At 37.1% G+C, this 19,326-nt stretch overlaps 1 protein-coding gene across 14 annotated transcripts in view; it reads left to right on the top strand.

Annotated features, from left to right (window-relative positions):
* The window catches only part of KLHL5 (kelch like family member 5), an 85,996-nt gene that overhangs the window by 53,892 nt on the left and 12,778 nt on the right, over window positions 1-19,326 (top strand). For 12 of the 14 annotated variants that reach the window (XM_072737866.1, XM_072737865.1, XM_072737873.1 and 9 more), the window contains 2 exons: window positions 11,154-11,378; window positions 16,106-16,268. In XM_072737866.1, coding sequence (XP_072593967.1) covers window positions 11,154-11,378; window positions 16,106-16,268 — 388 coding nt within the window. The remainder of the gene's footprint in view (window positions 1-11,153; window positions 11,379-16,105; window positions 16,269-19,326) is intronic. The other 2 variants (XM_072737871.1, XM_072737869.1) reach the window with 1 other exon arrangement.

Here is a 19,326-nt window from a genome sequence, read left to right as displayed (position 1 = left end):
CTGACCATGTGTCCCAGACTTGAGGACTTGGAACTATAATTCATTGTTTTTCAATGGCATCAATGAACGTCAGCCCTGGCTCATTTAAGCAGATAAAGAAGGCTGTTGAAAATGGTGAAGAACTATATCCACTGTACCTTATTTATCATGCTTGCCTTGGATTTTAAATCCTAGGTTCAAGTAAGGTAGGTTACTAGCTTTAGGGTAGTCCTGAACCCCAAACTTCTAAGGACGGTGAGAATAAATATCTGTCTTTCCAGGTTTATGGGAGATTCAGTTCCTGCCTCTCATCAAACCTCTTTTGTACAGTGGAAAACTTCCCATGCATAAGCAGGGGAGCTCAGCTACTAAGTACCAAAGTAAATAATACACTTCCCTCCCTCCCTCCCTCCCTCCGTTCCTTCCTTCCTTCCTTCCTTCCTTCCTTCCTTCCTTCCTTCCTTCCTTCCTTCCAGATCTTACCTTCTGACAATCACCAAGTCTTCTTTCAAATGGGTCTTATCCTTCTAAATTTCCATTGCTACTTTCCAGTTCCTGGTAGCCTCCTATCAGCCTACATCTTTTAATCATGTTCCTTTAGTGTGAATAGCATTCATTCATTGTGTTGTTACTATGTGCCCGGAATTATGCTAAGTGCCTCAACTATCATTTTTAATCTCATATTCATAATAATTCTAAGAGCTGAATGTTGTTATTGCCCTAGGATACCTGTCCCTAGAAAAGTTAACTGTCTTTCCCAGGAGTACACAGCTAACGAGTGATGGAATCAGGATTCAAATAAGGCATGGACTCTGGAGACTACACCCTCTGCTTCATTAATACTTCTGTTTACATAACATTTCTCTGCTCAACGACTACAGTGATCTTCATTTCTTACCACATAAGATGTAAAATCCTCTTTCTAGTTTCCAAGATTTTCTGTAATCTGGCCATTATTACTTGACCAGCTTTATTTCTGAGTCTTTCCTAGATGCCAGTTGTTCTCACCTTCTATCCGATGCAAGCTATCTTCCCTGGCCATAACTTATTTTATACCCAAAGTCTTTATAATGAAGAGCAATTTGCATCCAGTCTGGATCATTGGGTTCTTGGTCCTTTCATATACCTTAGTACAGGGCCCAACAAATAAGCTGGAAATGTTTCTAAATAGCCATTAAGAAAAAGATAGAATATCTTTCTGCTTACTTTTTAATTTTTTTTCTGCTTACTTTTTTAAAGGTTAATCTTTTAGTATAAGGAAGTTTTAACCTTTTATATAGAATTTTGTAATTATTAGGGATTTGTTACTTGAAGATATTTGGGTTTTGTTTTTTTTTTAAGAATTATGTTTGCTCACACAAACATACTTTTCCATGACATGTTGCCATCTTAACTAATTATATATATTAAAAAAAGAAACGCCACATTTTCAAAATAGTTTATATTCTGAGGTTCTGGATAAACATGGATTTGGGGGGAGAACACTGTTCAACAGCCCTGATAACAATATTACCTCTTTTTAAATGAAATATTATAGGGGTACCTGGGTGCCTCAGTCAGTTAAGTATCCGACTCTTGATTTCAGCTCAGGTCATGATCTCAGGTGGTGAGATTAAGCCCCAAGTGGGGCTCAGCTGGAAGTCTTCTTGAGATTTTCTCTCTCCCTCTGCACCCCCCACCTAAAATAAATCTTTTTTAAAAATAAATATTATATAAAGTACCCCATAAAAATATCCCTTTTTTTTTGCAAAAATGTCATAAAAGATCATGCTTTGACTTATTCAGTACTATCATTGTGTTGCAGTTATTTATACCATGTCTATTTAGCTATTTAAATTATCTTTCTAGTAATGATGTATTTGCATTCTTACACACATATTCAACAGTTATGAATAAAATTTGGAAGATGAATGTCAAAAAAAAAAAAGAATTCTGTTTGGTGTTAGCAAAGGAAATTTTAGTTACCAATTCGTAGAACCATAATGCTGCTTAGTGAACTGGATTTTTTGTATGACAGAATGAAGATAATTTTAAACATCGAATTTAGAGTGATGTATAAACTATCCTATTACATAAAATAATCTGAGTGTATGAATAAAATCTCATAGCTAAAAATTATAAATATTATTCAAGCTCAAAAATTATTTTTGAACAGCTACTATATACAAGGAACTCTGTTTGTTGCTGTGAAAACAAATAGGGGCACCTGGCTGGCTTGGTATGTGGAATGTGTGGCTCTTGATCTCAGGGCTGTGAGTTCAAACTCATGCTGGGTGTAGAGATTACTTAAAATAAAATCTTAAAAAAAAAACAAAAAGAATACAGAGATGGGAAAAGACTTGAAACATATTTCAAGTAGCTTATGAATTTTGTAGGGTATATCAAAAAATAAAAACCATAACATCAGAAAATAGAATATTCTGTGTATGTGTATGTGTATCTATATCTATCTATGTACATATATATATGACTATCAATAGTATTGGTGCTCTGATGAACCAATTATAACAAATACTTTGGAATAAATATTTGTCCTGATTCTAATTCTCTAAAAGTAGCTCTGATTGCATGTTGTATTAGACACTTAGAAAGAGAGAAGTAAAATAGAATCTAATTGAACTCTTCATAAATGGAGGTTGGATTATTTTAGAGGGGTGAGGCTTTTAACTTTTTTTCTCACTTCATAAAGAAAACAAAAGAGTTCTTGGAATATTCTAATTCTTTTTTTTCTTAAGATTTTCTTTATTATTTTTGGAGAGAGAAAGAGAGAGAGTGAATGAGTGAGTGGGAGGGAGAGGGAGAGATAGTCTGAAGCAGACTCCATGCTGAGTGCAGAGCCTGATGCGGGGATCGATCCCACAACCATGAGATAATGACCTGAGCTGAAATCAAGAGTCATACGACACTTAATGGACTGAACCTCCAGGTGCCCCTGGAATAGTTTAATTCTTTAAAAAATGTAGATAGGAACAGACAGTTACTCCTGGACTTCCCACATTCTTAGTTTCCAAAGTTCATGATTTGCACTTACACTCTTTTCCTTCCACGTTGCAACAGAATGTGTATCCCCTCCCTCCTCGTAGGAAAGCCAGCCCCACACCTGTGTTCTGACACTGCCCTTTCCTGCCTCCTCAGGAACCTTCTTCTTTAAAAAAAAAAAAATTATTTATGAGAGACACAGAGAGAGAGAGGCAGAGACACAGGCAGAGGGAGAAGCAGGCTCCATGCAGGGAGCCCGACGTGGGACTCAATCCCGGGTCTCCAGGATCACACCCTGGGCTGAAGGCGGCGCTAAACCGCTGAGCCACCCGAGCTGCCCAGGAACCTTTTTTTTTTTTTCTTTTTTCTTTCTTTCTTTTTTTTTTTTTTTTTCAGGAACCTTCTTCTTAAGTGGATGCCTTCCATCTGTATTTTCAGCTTCTTTCCTCCCAACTAGATCCTTCCCATTAGCATTCAAGCAAACTCAAGTTTATCAAGTTTTAAAAGCAAAACAGAACAAAACCTCTCTCAATCTACCTAGTAACTCCCATCTCTCTCCTTCCTTTTATAGCTGAACTTCTCATAGAATCATCTATGCTCATTATCTATCATCCTCTCACCTCCCCATCATGTCTTAGCCAGTCAGACAAGGGACTCTCCATAAAGTTGTCAATGACTTCCATGAAGCTAAATCCAATAATACTTTGTAGTCTTAATCTTACTTGCTCCCCTAGGTAGCATTTAATACTGTTAGTAGTTTTTACTTACTACAAAAAAATTTTTTAAGTTTTTATTTTAATCACCTGGTACTCATCATGATTGCATTCCTTAATCCCCATCACCTATTTCACCCATCCCCCCCCCACCTCTCCTCTGGTAATCATCATTTTGTTCTCTATAGTTAAGAGTCTGCTTCTTGGTTTACCTCTTTTCTTTTCCCCCATGTTCATTTGTTTTGTTTTCATTAAATTCCGATATGAGTGAAATCACATGGTATTTGTCTTTCTCTGACTTATTTCATTTCATACTCTCTGGCTCCATCCATGCCATTGCAAATGGCAAAATTTCATTCTTTTTTATGGCTGAGTAATATTTCATTGTACATATATACCACAGCTTCTTTATCCATTCATCAATTTGTGGACATTCGGGCTTCTTCCATATCTTGGCTATCATAAATAATGCTGTTATAAATATAGGGGTACATGTATCCCTTTGAATTAATTTTTTTTAAGTAGGCTCTATGCCTAGCATGGAGCCCAATGTGGGGCTTGAACACATGACCCTGAGATTGAGACCTGAGCTGAGATCAAGAGTCGATTGCTTAATTGACTGAGCCACCCAGGCACCTCTGAATTAGTGCTTTTGTATTCTTTGGGTAAATACCCCATACTGCGATTGTTAGATTGTAAGGTAGTTCTGTTTTTAACCTTTTGAGGAACCTTCATACTGCTTTCCACGGTGGCCACACCAGTTTGCATTCCCACCAACCGTGCAAGAGGGTCCTTCTTTCTCCACATCTTCACCAATACCTGTTGTTTCTTGTGTTGTTTAGTTTAGCCATTCTGACAGGTGGGCAGTGATATCTCATTGTAGTTTTGATTTGCATTTCCCTGATGGTGAGTGATGATGAGCATCTTTTCATGTGTCATTGGCCATCTGTCTTCTTTGAAGAAACATCTGTTCGCGTCTTCTACCCATTTTTAATTGGATTATTTGTTTTCTGGATGCTGAGTTCTATAAGTTTTTTAATATATTTTGGATACTCCCCCCTTATCAGATATGTCATTTACAAATATCTTCTCCCATTCCATAGGTTGCCTTTTAGTTTTGTTGATTGTTTCCTTTGCTGTGCAGAAACTTTTCATTTTGGTATAGGCTCAATAGTTTATTTTTGCTTTTTCCCTTGCCTCAGGGAATCTATCTAGAAAAAAGTTGCTGTAACCAATGTCAAAGAAATTACTGCCTGTGCTCTCTTCTAGGATTTTTATGGTTTCAGGTCTCACATTTAGGGCTTTCATCCATTTTGAATTTGTTTTTGTATATAGTGTAAGAAAGTGGTCCAGTTTCATTCTTTTGCATGTTGCTGTCGGGTTTTCCCAATACAATTTGTTGAAGAGACTGCATATTTCCCATTGGATATTCTTGCCTGTTTTGTCAAAGATTAATTGACCGTGTAACTGTGGGGGTTTTTTTCCTGGATTTTTTATTCCATTCTGCTGATGTACATGTGTTCTTTTTGTGCCGGTAACATACTATTTTGATCACTACAGTTTTGTAATATAACTTGAGGTCTGGAATTGTGATGCCTCCAGTTTTGCTCTTCTTTTTCAAGGTTTCCTTGGCTATTTGGGGTCTTTTCTGGTTCCATACAAATTTTAGGGTGGGTTTTTCTAGTTCTGTGAAAAATGCTGTTGGCATTTTGAGAGGAATTTCATTAAATGAATAGATTGCAGGGGTGTCTGGCTAGCTCAGACAGTAGAGCATGTGACTCTTGATCTGGGATTGTGAGTTCAAGCCCCACATTGGGCATTGGGCATAGAGATTATTTAGATAGATAGATAGATAGATAGATAGATAGATAGATAGATAGATAGATAGATAGAGGCACCTCAGTGGCTCAGTCAGTTAAGTATCCAACTTTTGCTCTGAGCCCTTGATCTCAGGGTTGTGAGTTCAAGCCCCATGTTGGGCTCCATGCTGGGTATGGAGCCCACTTAAAAAAACAGATGGATAGATGGATAGATGGATGGATGGATGGATGGATAGATAGATAGATAGATAGATAGATAGATAGATAGATAGATAGATAGAGTAGCTTGCTTTATAGCAGGCTATAAAGTAGCTGCTTTGGGTAGTGTGGACATTTTACAACATTTGGTCTTCCAGTCCATAAGCATGGAATGTATTTCCATTTCTTTGTGTCATTTTCAATTTCTTTCATTAGAAAGAAATGTTTTATAGTTTTCAGAGTACACGTCTTTCATCTCTTTGGTTAAGATTATTCCTAGATATCTTATTATTTTTGGTGTTATTGTATATAGGATTGTTTTCTTAATTTCTCTGTCTCTGCTTCATTATTGGCATATAAAAATGCAATAGATTTCTGTAGAATTGATTTTTTATCCTGTTACTGAATTCGTTTATCACTTCTAACAGTTTTTTGGTGGAGTCTTTTGGATTTTCTATCTTTTGGATTTTCTATATATATTATCATGTCATCTGCAAATAGTGGAATTTTTGCTTCTTCTTTACCAATTTGGATGCCTTTTTCTTTTTGTTGTCTGACTGCTGTAGCTAGGACTTCTAGTATTATGTTGAATAAAAGTGGTAAGAGTATTCATCCTTGTCTTGTTCCCTAAGTTTTCCTCTATTGAGGATGATGTTAGCCATGGCCTTTATTATGTTGAGGTATGTTCCCTCTAAAGCTACTTTGTTGAGGATTTTTATCCAGAAAATCCTTTTTTCTTGATAAAGCTTTTTCTACATCTATTGAAATGATAATGGGGCACCTGGGTGGCTCAGTCAGTTAAATGTGTCTGACTCTTGATTTTAGCTCAGGTCATGGTCTCAGGGTCATGAGACTGAGCTCTACATCAGCCTCCACCCTGGGCATGGAGGCTGCTTGAGATTCTCTTGCTCATTCTCCCTATGCGCCCCCTCCTCTAACTCACTCACATGCTCATGCTCTTGCACTCTCTCTTTCTCTAAAAAAAAAAAGAAAGAAAGAAAAGAAATGATCATATGGTTCGTATCCTTTCTCTTATTGATATGATATATCATGTTGGTTGATTTGTGAATATTGAACCATCCTTGCAACCCAGGAATAGATCCCACTTGATCATGGTGATTGATTTTTTAAATGTATTTGTTGTATTCAATTTGCTAGTATTTTGTTGAGAATTTTTGTATCTGTGTTCATCAGGGATATCGTCCTGTCATTCTTTTTTGTGTGTGGTGGCTTTATCTGGTTTTGGTATCAGGGGAATACTGGCCTCATAGAATGAATTTGGAAATTGTCCTTCTTTTTCTCTTTTTTTGAATAGTTTGAGAAAAATTGGTATTAACTCTTCTTTAAATGTTTGGTAGATTTTTCCCATGAAGCCATCTGGTCCTGGACTTTAGTTTGTTAGGAGTTTTTTGATTGCTGATTCAGTTTTTTGCTGATTATTAGTCTGTTCAAAGTTCCCATTTCTTCCTGTTTCAGTTTTGATAGGTTTTATGTTTCTAGGAATTTATCCATTTCTTCTAGGTTGTCCAATTTGTGGCATATAGTTTTTCATAATATTCTCTTATAATTGCTTGTATTTTTGTGGTATTGGTTGTTATTTCTACATTCTCATTTGTGATTTTATTTATTTGGGTCCTTTCTCTTTTCTTCTTGATAAGTCTGGCTAGAGATTTATCAATTTTATTGATTCTTTTTTTCAAAGAACCATCTCCTGGTTTCATTGATCTTTTGTTTTAAATTTTCTATATCATTTCTTTCTGCTCTGATCTCTATTATTTCCTTCCTTCTGCCGATTTTAGGTTTTGTTTATTCTTTAGGTGTAAAGCTAAGTGTTTATTTGAGATTTTTCTTATAGACCTATATTACTATACACTACCCTCTTAGAACCACTTTTGCTATATCCCAAAGGTTTTAAAACATTATATTTTCATTTTCATTTGTTTCCATGTATTTTTAAATTTCTTCTTTTATTTCCTGGTTGACCCATTCATTGTTTAGTTAACATGTTATTTAACCTTCATATATTTGTGGTCTTTCCAGATTTTCTTGTGGTTGACTTCTAGTTTCAAAATATTATAGTCAGAAAAGATTTATGGTATGACTTCAATCTTTTTAAATTTTTTGAGACTTGTTTTGTGGCCTCATATGTGATCTGTTCTGGAGAATGTTCCATGTGTACTTGAAAAGAATGTATATTATATTGTTTTAGGGTGAAATGTTCTGTGTATAACTGCTAAATTCATCTGGTCCACTGTGTCATCTAAATCCATTGTTCCCTTGTTCATTTTATGTTTAGATTATCTATCCATTGATATAAGTGGGGTGTTAAAGTCCCCCTGCTATTATTGTATTGTTATCAATTGGGTCCTTTATGTTTGTTAATTGTTTTATGTATTTGGGTTCTCCTGTGTTGCATGCATAAATATTTACATTGTTATATTTTCTTGTTTGATTGTCCTTTTTATTATTAAGTAGTGTCCTTCTTTGTCTCTTGTTACAATCTTTGTTTAGAGTCTGTTTTTTCTGATATAAGTATTGCTACTCCAGCTTTATTTGACATCATTTGCAGGATAAATGTTTCTCTACCCCCCCACTTTCAACCTGCAAATGTCTTTAGGTCAAAAATGAGTTTCTTCTAGGCAGCATACAGATGGGTTGTTGTTTTTTTATCCGTTCTGTCATACTATATCTTTTGATTATCTTTTGATTTAGTCCATTTACATTCAAAGTAATTATTGATACGTATTTATTGCCATTTTATTACTTGCTTTGTGGTTGTTTCTGGAGATTTTCTCTAATTCTTTGTCTTTCTTTCATGGTTTGCTTGTTTTCTTTAGTGATATATTTGATTTCTTTCTCTTTATTCTTTGCATATTTATTAATGTTTTTTGATTTGTGGTTACCATTAGGTTTGTATACAGCAGTCTATATTAAGTTGATGGTCATTTAAGTTTGAACCCATTCATTCTTCTGTCCTCCCTACATTTTGGATGGGATCCCTGGGTGGCGCAGCGGTTTGGCGCCTGCCTTTGGCCCGGGGCGCGATCCTGGAGATCCAGGATCGAATCCCACATCAGGCTCCCGGTGCATGGAGCCTGCTTCTTCCTCCGCCTGCATCTCTGCATCTCTGCCTCTCTCTCTCTCTCTCTGTGACTATCATAAATAAAAAAAAAAAAAAAAAAAAAAAAAATTTGGATATATGGTATCCTATTTTACAACCTTTTATTTGTGAGTTTCTTGACCAACTTTTAAAAGAACTTTTTGACCAACTTTTTACTGCTTTTGTGTGTCCTACCTTCATACTGTTTTGTTGTTGTTGTTTGTTTTTTGTTTTGTCATTCCTTTCCATCAAAAAGTCCCTTTTATATCTCTCACAGGGCTGTTTTAGTGGTCATGAACTTCTTTAGTTTTTGTTTGTCTGAGAAACTCTTTATCTCTCCTTCTATTCTGTATGATAGCCTTGTTGGATAGAGTATTCTTAGTTGCAAATAATCCCCACTTGGTACTTTGAATATATTATGCCATTCTTTTCTGGCCTGGTAAGTTTCTGGCATAGACAGTTTCTGCTGAAAAATCTGCTGCTGGCATTATAGGGTTTCTTTGTATGTAATTATGTTCTTTTGTCTTGCTGCCTTGAATATTTTTTATCATTATATTTTACCATTTTAATTACAAGATATTTTGGTGTGGGTTACAGAGCCTTGGTGTAGGTCTGCTTTTACTGACTTTGTTGGGGGATCCTGTGCCTCCTGGATCTGGATATGTGTTTCCTTCCCCAAGTTAGGGAAGTTTTCAGCTATTATTTCTTTAAATAAGTTCTCTGCTCTTTGTTCTGTCCCTTCTTCTTCTGGGACTCCTATAATATGAATCTTAATTGTGTTTGATGGAGTCACTGAATTCTCTAAGTTTATTCTCAGTCTCACTGATGTCCTCCACTCCTTTCTCAAGACCAGTGAGTATCCTTATGATCATTGCTTTAAATTCTCCATCAGGCATGTTACTTAAATCTGTTTTGCTTAGATCTCCAGCTGTGACCTTGTCCTATTCTTTCATTTGGATCCAATTCCTGTCTTCTTATTTTGTCTAAGTCTCCGTGCCTATTTCTCTATGTTAGAAAAGTCAGCTGCATCTCCTGAATAAGAGATCTTATAGTGCTGGAGTGCTAGTTCTGGGAGTGTCTCCACTGTGCTGTGTGTACTCTGCTATTGTGGCCTGGACACTTTATCCCTCAAACCAGTTGTCTGCAGAGGCTGTCTTTGCTTGCTACAGGCAGCATTTGGTGCCTGGCCTGAGTGTTGTGCATTTGAACTAGGCATGCCCTGGTCTGCTTGTGAAATGAGACCTATCACCACCACCACTGGAACTGAGGCCTCACAAAACTCCTTGGTTGGCAGGGGTTTGGGCTAGTCTTCTGAGGAAGGGGCCTGCTGTGCTGGGACTGAGGCAAGTGTGACTGGGAAGGGCAGTTCTGCTGGAGTTTGGGGGAACAGAACTTGGTGTAAATAAGGTAGGTGGTAAGTGTTGGCACTGCACTGGTTCCTGTAGGTAGCCCCATGCTTCTGCTGAGGAGCAAGAGGAAGGACATGGCATCTACCAATTCCTTTGTTCCTGGAGAGGCCTCCATGAATGCTGCCTCCCTGGGACATGCTCACTGTGTGCCCCAGGTGCTCTTCAGATCGCTGTTTCCATGCTGTACGTCTGCATTCTGTTTCCCTTGCCTCTTCTTCAGGGGCAGCCCCAGTGTCCTCCAACCTCTCCCAGAGCCAAGCATGCTAACTGTTAAAACTCCAGACTTTAAGCCCCACTGGTTGCAAGAACTCATGAAATTCAGGCCCTCTCACTTGCCAAGCCAATTGCCAAGTGGATTTATTTTCCCATGTACCCCCTGTGTGCTAGTTTGCCTCCTACCCTTATCTGAGACCATGGCTTCCTCCTCACTGCATTGGCCACAATCCATTTCTCTCCCAAGCCGTGCCTCCACACTTCCTGCCATCTTCATTGTGGCCTCTTCCCTACCTTTAGTTGTGGAGTTTGTTCTGTCAGTCTTCAGATTCTTTCCTATTTAGGATTTGCTGTTTATCTAGTTGTATTCGTGGGAGTTGGGGAGCCTAGGGTCCTCTTACTCTGCCTCCATCTTCCTTCAGAACTATCTGCTACAATTTTTTTTTATGTTGGCTTCCATGACACTAATCTACCTTCCTTTTCCCCCAACTTCTAGCTGTTACAAATAATCGTTTCTCACTTGACCTTTTAATACAGAGCCTTGTGTATGGCCTAGAGAATAGGAGGAGATGGGGTCAGAGATATAAGCAGAATCCTGACCATGCAGAAGCTCATTGGAATACAATAAAATTATTATTGTCAATGCTAGAAAATCATGATTTGTTTTATATGTATGAATTCATAAAATACTCAAACATGGTGAGATTTTTATTTCCATAATTTCCATATATTACTGTTAAAGGAGCAACAAGCATTGAAAAGTATGATCTTCGTACAAATATGTGGACTCCTGTAGCAAATATGAATGGGAGGAGGCTACAGTTTGGTGTTGCAGTGTTAGATGACAAACTGTATGTGGTTGGAGGAAGAGATGGACTGAAGACTTTGAACACTGTAGAATGCTACAACCCCAAAACAAAAACCTGGAGTGTGATGCCTCCTATGTCCACCCATAGGCATGGCCTTGGTGAGTATAATTATGCAGGTTCATTCATGATATATATTAGGCATCCATTACATTTTTCCATTCCATACCAGGCAGAAGTAGACCATTGTGAGCAACAGTTAGTCACCAAGCATTCCTTTATGTGCTCCTGAACTGAGAAACAGCATCAGAGAAGACAAGAATATACAAAAATATAACAGCAACCAGCACAAGTAAAAACATGGATATTTAAGGATTTGATTGTAGCATGATGGAGTGATAGGCCACCTTTTTAAATATGTGCTTTGTTTTGACAATCAGTATTAATCTAAACTGAGTGAAATGGTGATTTAAAATCTTTAGTATTATTGTTCCCATCTATATCCTTGGTTTTTCAGCAGAAATGAGTAAAAACCCAGAGAAATCATGAGGTGGCACAGAGAATATGATAGAGACTTTTTGTTCTTTCATTCAGCATTTCACTGAACTGACATTGATTAGCATGTACTATGTGCCATGCTCTTTGCTCAGTAGGTATACAAAGATGACGAAGACACTGTCTTTACTCTAAAGGAACTGATGGCTCACTCTGAGATGACAGAAGATAATTTAGGATCTTGTAGCACATGATCTATTTTTTTTTTTTTTGATAGGAGAAAGAATAGGTGAAATAGAACTGTTTGATGAGAGTGAAACAGGTGGGAATAAAATTTGATGGGGCTTGACATGTATCTGTATCACCCAACTTTTCCTGCATTACATAGCAAAATAGAGGTTTAAAACAACAACGATATATTTAGCTCATGGATCTGTGGGTCAGCTGAGCCATTCTTCTGGTTTAGGCTACCTTGGAGTATTTCTGCTGGGTTTTCTCATGGATCTCCGGTGGACTGGCAGGTCAGTTAGGTGATCTAGAATGGCCTCATTCACATGTGTAGTGGTAGGCAGGTTGTTGGCCTGGGCAACCGAGACACCTGGGCCACATGCCTCTAATCATTCAGCAGGTTAGCCTGGCTTCTTCACATGGTAGCAGTCACAAGGTTTCAAAAGCAGCATAAGGCAAGCCACAGTGCACAAACTTTTCAAACTTCTGCTTGCATCATGTTTGCTAATGTTGCCCTGGCCAAAACAAGTCACATGGGCAAGCCCAGATTCAAAGACTAGAGAAAAAGACTGTATATATATATATAGTATATACTATATATATAATAGTATATGTATATATATTTTTATTTTTATTTATAATCATATTTATTTGAGTCTAGTTGATACACAATGTTACATTAGTTTCAGGTATACAACTAAGTGATTTGATAAGTTTATACGTTATTCTGTGTTCACCACAGGTATAGCTACCATCTGTCCCATTACACATCCCTGTATCATTATCATTGACTGTATTCCTTTTGCTCTTTTAATTCTGTGACCTACTCATTCCATAACTGGAAGCCTATGTCTTCCTCTCCACCTGTTTCGCCCAGCCTTCCATCTCCCTCCCCTCCTTCAATCATCAGTTTGTTTCTATATTCATAGTTCTGATTCTGTCCTTTGTTTATTCATTTCTTAGATTCCATTTATGAGTAGAATCATATGGTATTTGTCTTTCTCAGTCTGACTTGTTTCACTTAGCATAATACCCCCTAGGTCCGGGATCCCTGGGTGGCGCAGCGGTTTGGCGCCTGCCTTTGGCCCAGGGCGTGATCCTGGAGACCCGGGATCGAATCCCACGTCGGGCTCCCGGTGCATGGAGCCTGCTTCTCCCTCTGCCTGTGTCTCTGCCTCTCTCTCTCTCTCTGTGTGTGTGACTATCATAAATAAATAAAAAAATTAAAAAAAAATACCCCCTAGGTCCATTCATGTTGTCTTAAATCACATGATCTCATCATTTTATAATATTCCAATGTGATATTCCTGTGTGTGTGTATGTGTGTGTGTGTGTGAAAGATACAACATCTTTCTTATCCATTCATCTATTAATGGACACTACTCTTCTTGGTGGGAGGAGCTGTAGAGTCACCATGAAAATAGGTATGCATTCAGTGATAGGAAGAATTTATGGTCATATTGTCAGTGTATCACAGTCTGAAAAAGGTTTAAATTAGTTACAATAAAAAATTTGAGAAATCATCAAAAAGATGAATTAAAAGATGGATGAGGTAGCAATGAAATTCTAGCTCAGTTTAGATAGCGTAGCTTTGTACTACATTCAATTTATTAATGTCAAGCACCAGACTAGAGGCTGCCAAAAAAAAAGCCAATAGCCAGTAATGAAAATTATCTAGGCATTACAATTGGTCTGATCATGGGTATAGCAAAAAAATCAAAGAAACAAGTAATTCTACTATTTGCAATTAGTTTTCAGTTCAAGGTGATCAAGTTTCAAGTTCGCTAATGAAGTAAAACCAGAGGGGGTAAAGTACTGAGAGGAGAGCGTAAAATTAACTATATTAAATTTAACAAAATGATAAAATATTAATCTTGAGTTCATAAAATCAACCTCTTACATAGGCACAGAATGGGAATGTATCTTAAAAGCAGCATGAATGAAACTTGAGTTGACCATAAAATCCAAGGTCAATAATGTGATGCACCTGCATACTTCCCCCACTATGGAGAAAAGAAATTTAATTTTAACTTAAGGCAAATTCTTCTAGTACAGAGAATGAGAATGCCCATGATCCAGCTATGTTTTGTGCAGATTAGATTGTGCATAGAGTATTATCATTAATTCTAAGTACCATACAAACTGTTTTATTGAAGCAAGTTCAAAGGAGAATAATCATATAGTTCAAATGTCTTCTTTAAGCTTTTCCCCAAATCTTTCTGTCATTCTTTTTTTTTTTTAAGATTTTATTTATTTATTCATGAGAGACACACAGAGAGAGAGAGGGGCAGAGGGAGAAGCAGGCTCCATGCAGGGAGCCCGACGTGGGACTCGATCCCAGGTCTCCAGGATCACATCCTGGACTGAAGGTGGCGCTAAACCGCTGAGCCACCGGGGCTGCCCTCTTTCTGTCATTCTCGTTTTTACTAATTTACCTTATAATAAATCAGTGTTATAATTTGAACTTATAACAGAAACTTTTATATAGGAAACACTCCTTTTATCTCTTTTACATGTGAGAATTAAATAAAGATTTCATCTTGAAGTAGTTCTGCTAAAATTTATTTTCAAAAATATTGTTTGAGGAGTTGAACTAGATGGACTCATTAATTTTTCTTCCAGCTCTTTAATTAATTATAGACACATATACACATATAATTGGGTATATTTGTATATACTTGGATTGTGTGTGTGTCTGTGTGTGTGTGTGTGTGTGTGTGTAGTCTGTATATACTGTTCTCTTTACCTCACCTCTTCTCTGATATCTCTATCAGAGATTTCTTAACTTTATTCATGTTTCTGTTCCAATGTCTCTTTACCCAAGAGGTGTCCCCTAACCCTCTCTACCCTTTTCCTCCATTCCATTTTTCTTGTTAGCCTTGATGAATACCTGAAATATATTTTGCTTGTTTACTAACTAGGATAGTTATGATGGCAGGGCCCTTTCTATTATCTTCTATTAAGTGCTTAATAAAAACTAAACAGATATTAGTTGAATAAGGGAACAAATGAATCTGGCTTGATTCCCTGTGATGAATCATACCAATAGATTGTGGTATCAGATTTAACTACTATAAAATCTCACGAATTTGAATAAATAGGGGGAAAGGAATAAAAGTGATTTTTCAAATATATCTTAAATCTGAATTATTGAAAAATATTTTAAATATGGCAGTGTGTGCATCTTGTGTAGTTTTTAAGTAACTTTCCACTGTTGGACCTCAAGATCCTGCCTCTAAAACTTACAGAGCAGAGCTGTAGTGCTGCTTGCTCCTCTCACCTATCCACCTACCAACCAGGAAGAGCTGTAAGGGAACCAGTTACCTTTTTTTTTTTTTTTAAGATTTTATTTATTTATTCATGAGAGAGAGAAAGAGAGGCAGAGACACAGGCAGAGGGAGAAGCAGGCTCCATGCAGGGAGCCTGATGTGGGACTCGATCCCGGGACTCCAGGATCAGGCCCTGGGCCAAAGGCAGGCGCTAAACTACTGAGCCACCCAGGGATCCTCTGGAAACCCAGTTATCTTTACCGTAAATGTTTCCTTAATTAAATTAGCATGTTTAAGGTTCATTGTGCTACCCAAAGCAATTTACCAATTCAGTGCAATCCCTATCAAAATTCCAATGACATTTTTCAAAGACATAGAACAAATAATCCTAAAATTTGTACAAAGCCACAGGAAAAAAAAAATGAAAAAAACAATAGCAAAGTAAACTTGAGAAAGAAGGACAGAGTTGGAGGCACCAAACTCCCTGATTTCAAACTATACTACAAAGCTGTAGGAATTAAGACATTATGATAGTTGGCTTAAAACCAGACACATAGATCAATGGAACAGAATAGAGTCCAGAAATAACCCCCATGCCTATGTGGGCAACTAGCTTAGAACAAAAGAGCCAAGAATAAGCAATGGGGAAAGGACAGTCTTCAATAAATGGTACTGGGAAAACTGGATAGTCAAGTGCAAAAGAATGAAAGTGGACCATTATCTTACAGCAAACACAAATATAAACTCAAGATGGATTAAAGACTTGACCATAAGACTTGGAACCATAAATCTCATATGAAAACACTAAGTGGTAAACTGTATATTTCAATTAAAATGTGATTTTTAAGACTTGGCAGCAAATCTCAAGGCCTTGCTTCTTTCCTGTCACCTTGTAGGTGTGGCTGTATTGGAAGGTCCCATGTATGCAGTAGGTGGACACGATGGCTGGAGCTACCTGAATACAGTGGAAAGATGGGACCCTCAGGCTCGCCAGTGGAATTTTGTTGCCACTATGTCTACCCCCAGAAGCACAGTAGGTGTAGCAGTTCTAAGTGGAAAGTAAGGAAATATTTAAAATTCCATTTAAAACACAGTAAACCAAATTTATTGAGCTCTAACTTAAAAATATACATTAAAAAGTGCATAAATAAATCACAAAAAAAACTTGGAGTGATGCAAACTTTTAAAATAGTCTCTTTTTATCATAGTACTAAATTTAAATAACTCAGTCATGTTAGGTTTTTATTCTAATGTGCAGATATTATAAATTTCAAGTTATTTTGAGTGAAGAAGTTTTACATACATATTCAACTTAGTAAAAACCCAGTAGTTTATATAGCTTTGAAAGTATATAGTGTTTTAAAATGAAATCAGAGAGGGAGACAAACCATAAGAGACTCTTAACTGTAGAAAACAAACTGAGGGTTGGAGGGGATGGGGTTAAGTGGGTGATGGGCAGTAAGGAGGGCACATGATGTGATGAGCATGGGGTGTTATCTACAAGTGATGGATCACTGATCTCTACCTCTGAAACCAATAATACCAATAATACATTATATTATTTTATAATATATACTTACTATATATTATATAACATATAACATATTTTATATAATATATTATATAATATATAATAATACCAATAAAACCAATAATACATTCTGTGTTAATTAATTGAATTTAAATTTAAAAAATTTTAAGGAAAAAGGCATATAGTGTTGTTTTTTTTTAATATTTTGTTTATTCATGAGAGACACAGAGAGAGAGGCAGAGAAACAGGTAGAGAAGCAGGAAGAAGCAGGCTCCATGCAGGGAGCCCGATGTGGGACTCGATCCCGGGACTCCAGGACCACGCCCTAGGCTGAAGGCAGGTGCCAAACCGCTGAGCCACTGAGGGATCCCAGCATAAAGTGTTTTAAATGTAGTATTGGCCCTCTCAGTGTTCTCCTAAATAATTCCTTTCTTCTCTTCTACTGACTTATCTTTACTTCTCCTTTCTTATCTTGGTAAACTTCTGCAAACTGAAATAGATTTAGAAAGGTGCTCTCTTGGCTCTTGGCTCCTCTAACTAGAGTTAACAGATGTGGACAGAGCCATTACCAATACAGCTCTTGGTAAGTCAGGGACTAACTACATATGAAAGGCCCTTCTTCCATTAAATGAAACCCTACAGAGTTATTATATAAAAGCTGTTTGTTGCATACCTTTCCTCACTTAAAATGCTTTATTTTCATTTCCAGAAAGGGACTTAAAACTAGATATAGAATTGTGTTATTGATTGATTGGTAAAAGAAAAATGAGAAAATATTAGCAGAATTTTTATATTTTATGACCAAAGGCTTTGGTTCCTGGGGATCTATTATGTTCCACTTTTTAGATTTTATTTATATTCATTTTTAGCACTATCACAAGAGATGAGCTAGAGCAATAGAAACCCACTTTTTAAAATGGACCTGATTGTGCAGCCGCATGGCTCAGCGGCTTAGCGCCACTTTCAGCCCAGGGCCTGATCCTGGAGACCTGGGATCAAGTTCCGCATCAGACTCCCTGCATGGAGCCTGCTTTTCCCTCTGCCTGTGTCTCTGCCTCTCTCTGTATGTGTTTCTCATGAATAAATAAATAAAATCTTAAAATAAAATAAAATAAAATAAAATAAAATAAAATAAAATAAAATAAAATAAATAAAATAAAATAAAAATAAAAATAAAATAAAATAAAATAAAATAAAATTAAAATAAATCTGATCTCCACACCCCTCCCTTCCTTTGTTTTAGCTAAAGAAAGAACTTCAGAATTTATCACTAGGTATCTTTCCTCATTCTTTGGTAGCAGTCAGCCACTAAAGAAGCTCATTAATCTGAAAAAAGAGAGAAAACTAGCAGTGTCATTTCAGCCTTGACCCTTCAGTTAAAACTCCTAGAGTGAGGGGATGGTGTCCTTTGGTCACTTTGCCCCAAATCTTAACTCTCTCACTTTCGTCCTTTAAAGACTTAACCTAATACTCTACCTAACATACAAATAGGACCACGTCATTTTCCTGCTTAAAAGGTTTCAGTAGCTTATGTGACCAAGGCTCCTTTATGGTCTTGCTTCTGTCCACTTCTGTCCATTCCTCTCTACCCATGCATATTACACTCCAGCAGAACTAACCTATTTGTGAAAAATACATTTTGTTTCACACTACCATTATCTTTTAACCCATTCCATCTGTCTTAGAGTATTGTTTCCCCAGTTTTGAACCTGGCAAATTCAGCATCCCTGAAACTTACTCAAAAGTCATCTCTGGAAAACTTTCCCATTTCCATTTCCATCTCCTAGCTGCCTTTCCCTCCCTCCCTTGCCCCCCACCTTCTAACTGTCCATTCCATTCTTGGCATCTTTACTGTGCATAATTTGTGTACGACTGTATTAGAGCATGAAGCACTCTATTGTTATTGTTATTTACTCATCCATCTCCTATAGTAGATTACAGTCTTGAATAATCTGGTATGACATTTTGTTCCTTATACCTAGCATGGTACCTGGAACATAACCTGAAGTGTGTAATCTTATTGAAGAATGTTATGGGGAGATCCCTGGGTGGCGCAGTGGTTTGGCGCCTGCCTTGGCGCCTGCCTTTGGCCCGGGGCGTGATCCTGGAGACCCGGGATCGAGTCCCACATCGGGCTCCCGGTGCATGGAGCCTGCTTCTCCCTCTGCCTATGTCTCTGCCTCTCTCTCTCTCTCTCTCTCTCTGTGACTATCATAAATAAATTAAAAATTAAAAAAAAAAGAATGTTATGGTACCACTTAGATGCAATGGTATTTTAATCGCGTGCAAGAAGAGGATGTGTTAATCTATCCACTAGCATTTTTCTAAGCTTGGTTTAAAACAAAGCAGCAATATTTTAAAATATTTTGTTGGTTTCCATTTTTAGGTACATATCCAGAATCTGGAAAAATAGAGATCATGTTGTTTTCTATAAAAATATGCAGCTGATTGAAAAAAAAATTATGCCTCTTTACTACTCCTTTATGACTTAGAACAAATCATTTCCCTGTGCCTCAATTTTTTAATCTACAGAACGATAAAGCCTAGATTACTGTTTTTGTTATTTTAACTTATTTTACAATACTT

The sequence above is a fragment of the Vulpes vulpes genome, chromosome 14 (genome assembly GCF_048418805.1).
Source record: "Vulpes vulpes isolate BD-2025 chromosome 14, VulVul3, whole genome shotgun sequence".
NCBI lineage: Eukaryota > Metazoa > Chordata > Mammalia > Carnivora > Canidae > Vulpes > Vulpes vulpes.
The sequence above is the reverse complement of the archived record's forward strand: the minus strand, read 5'-3'. Positions and strand labels throughout refer to the sequence as shown.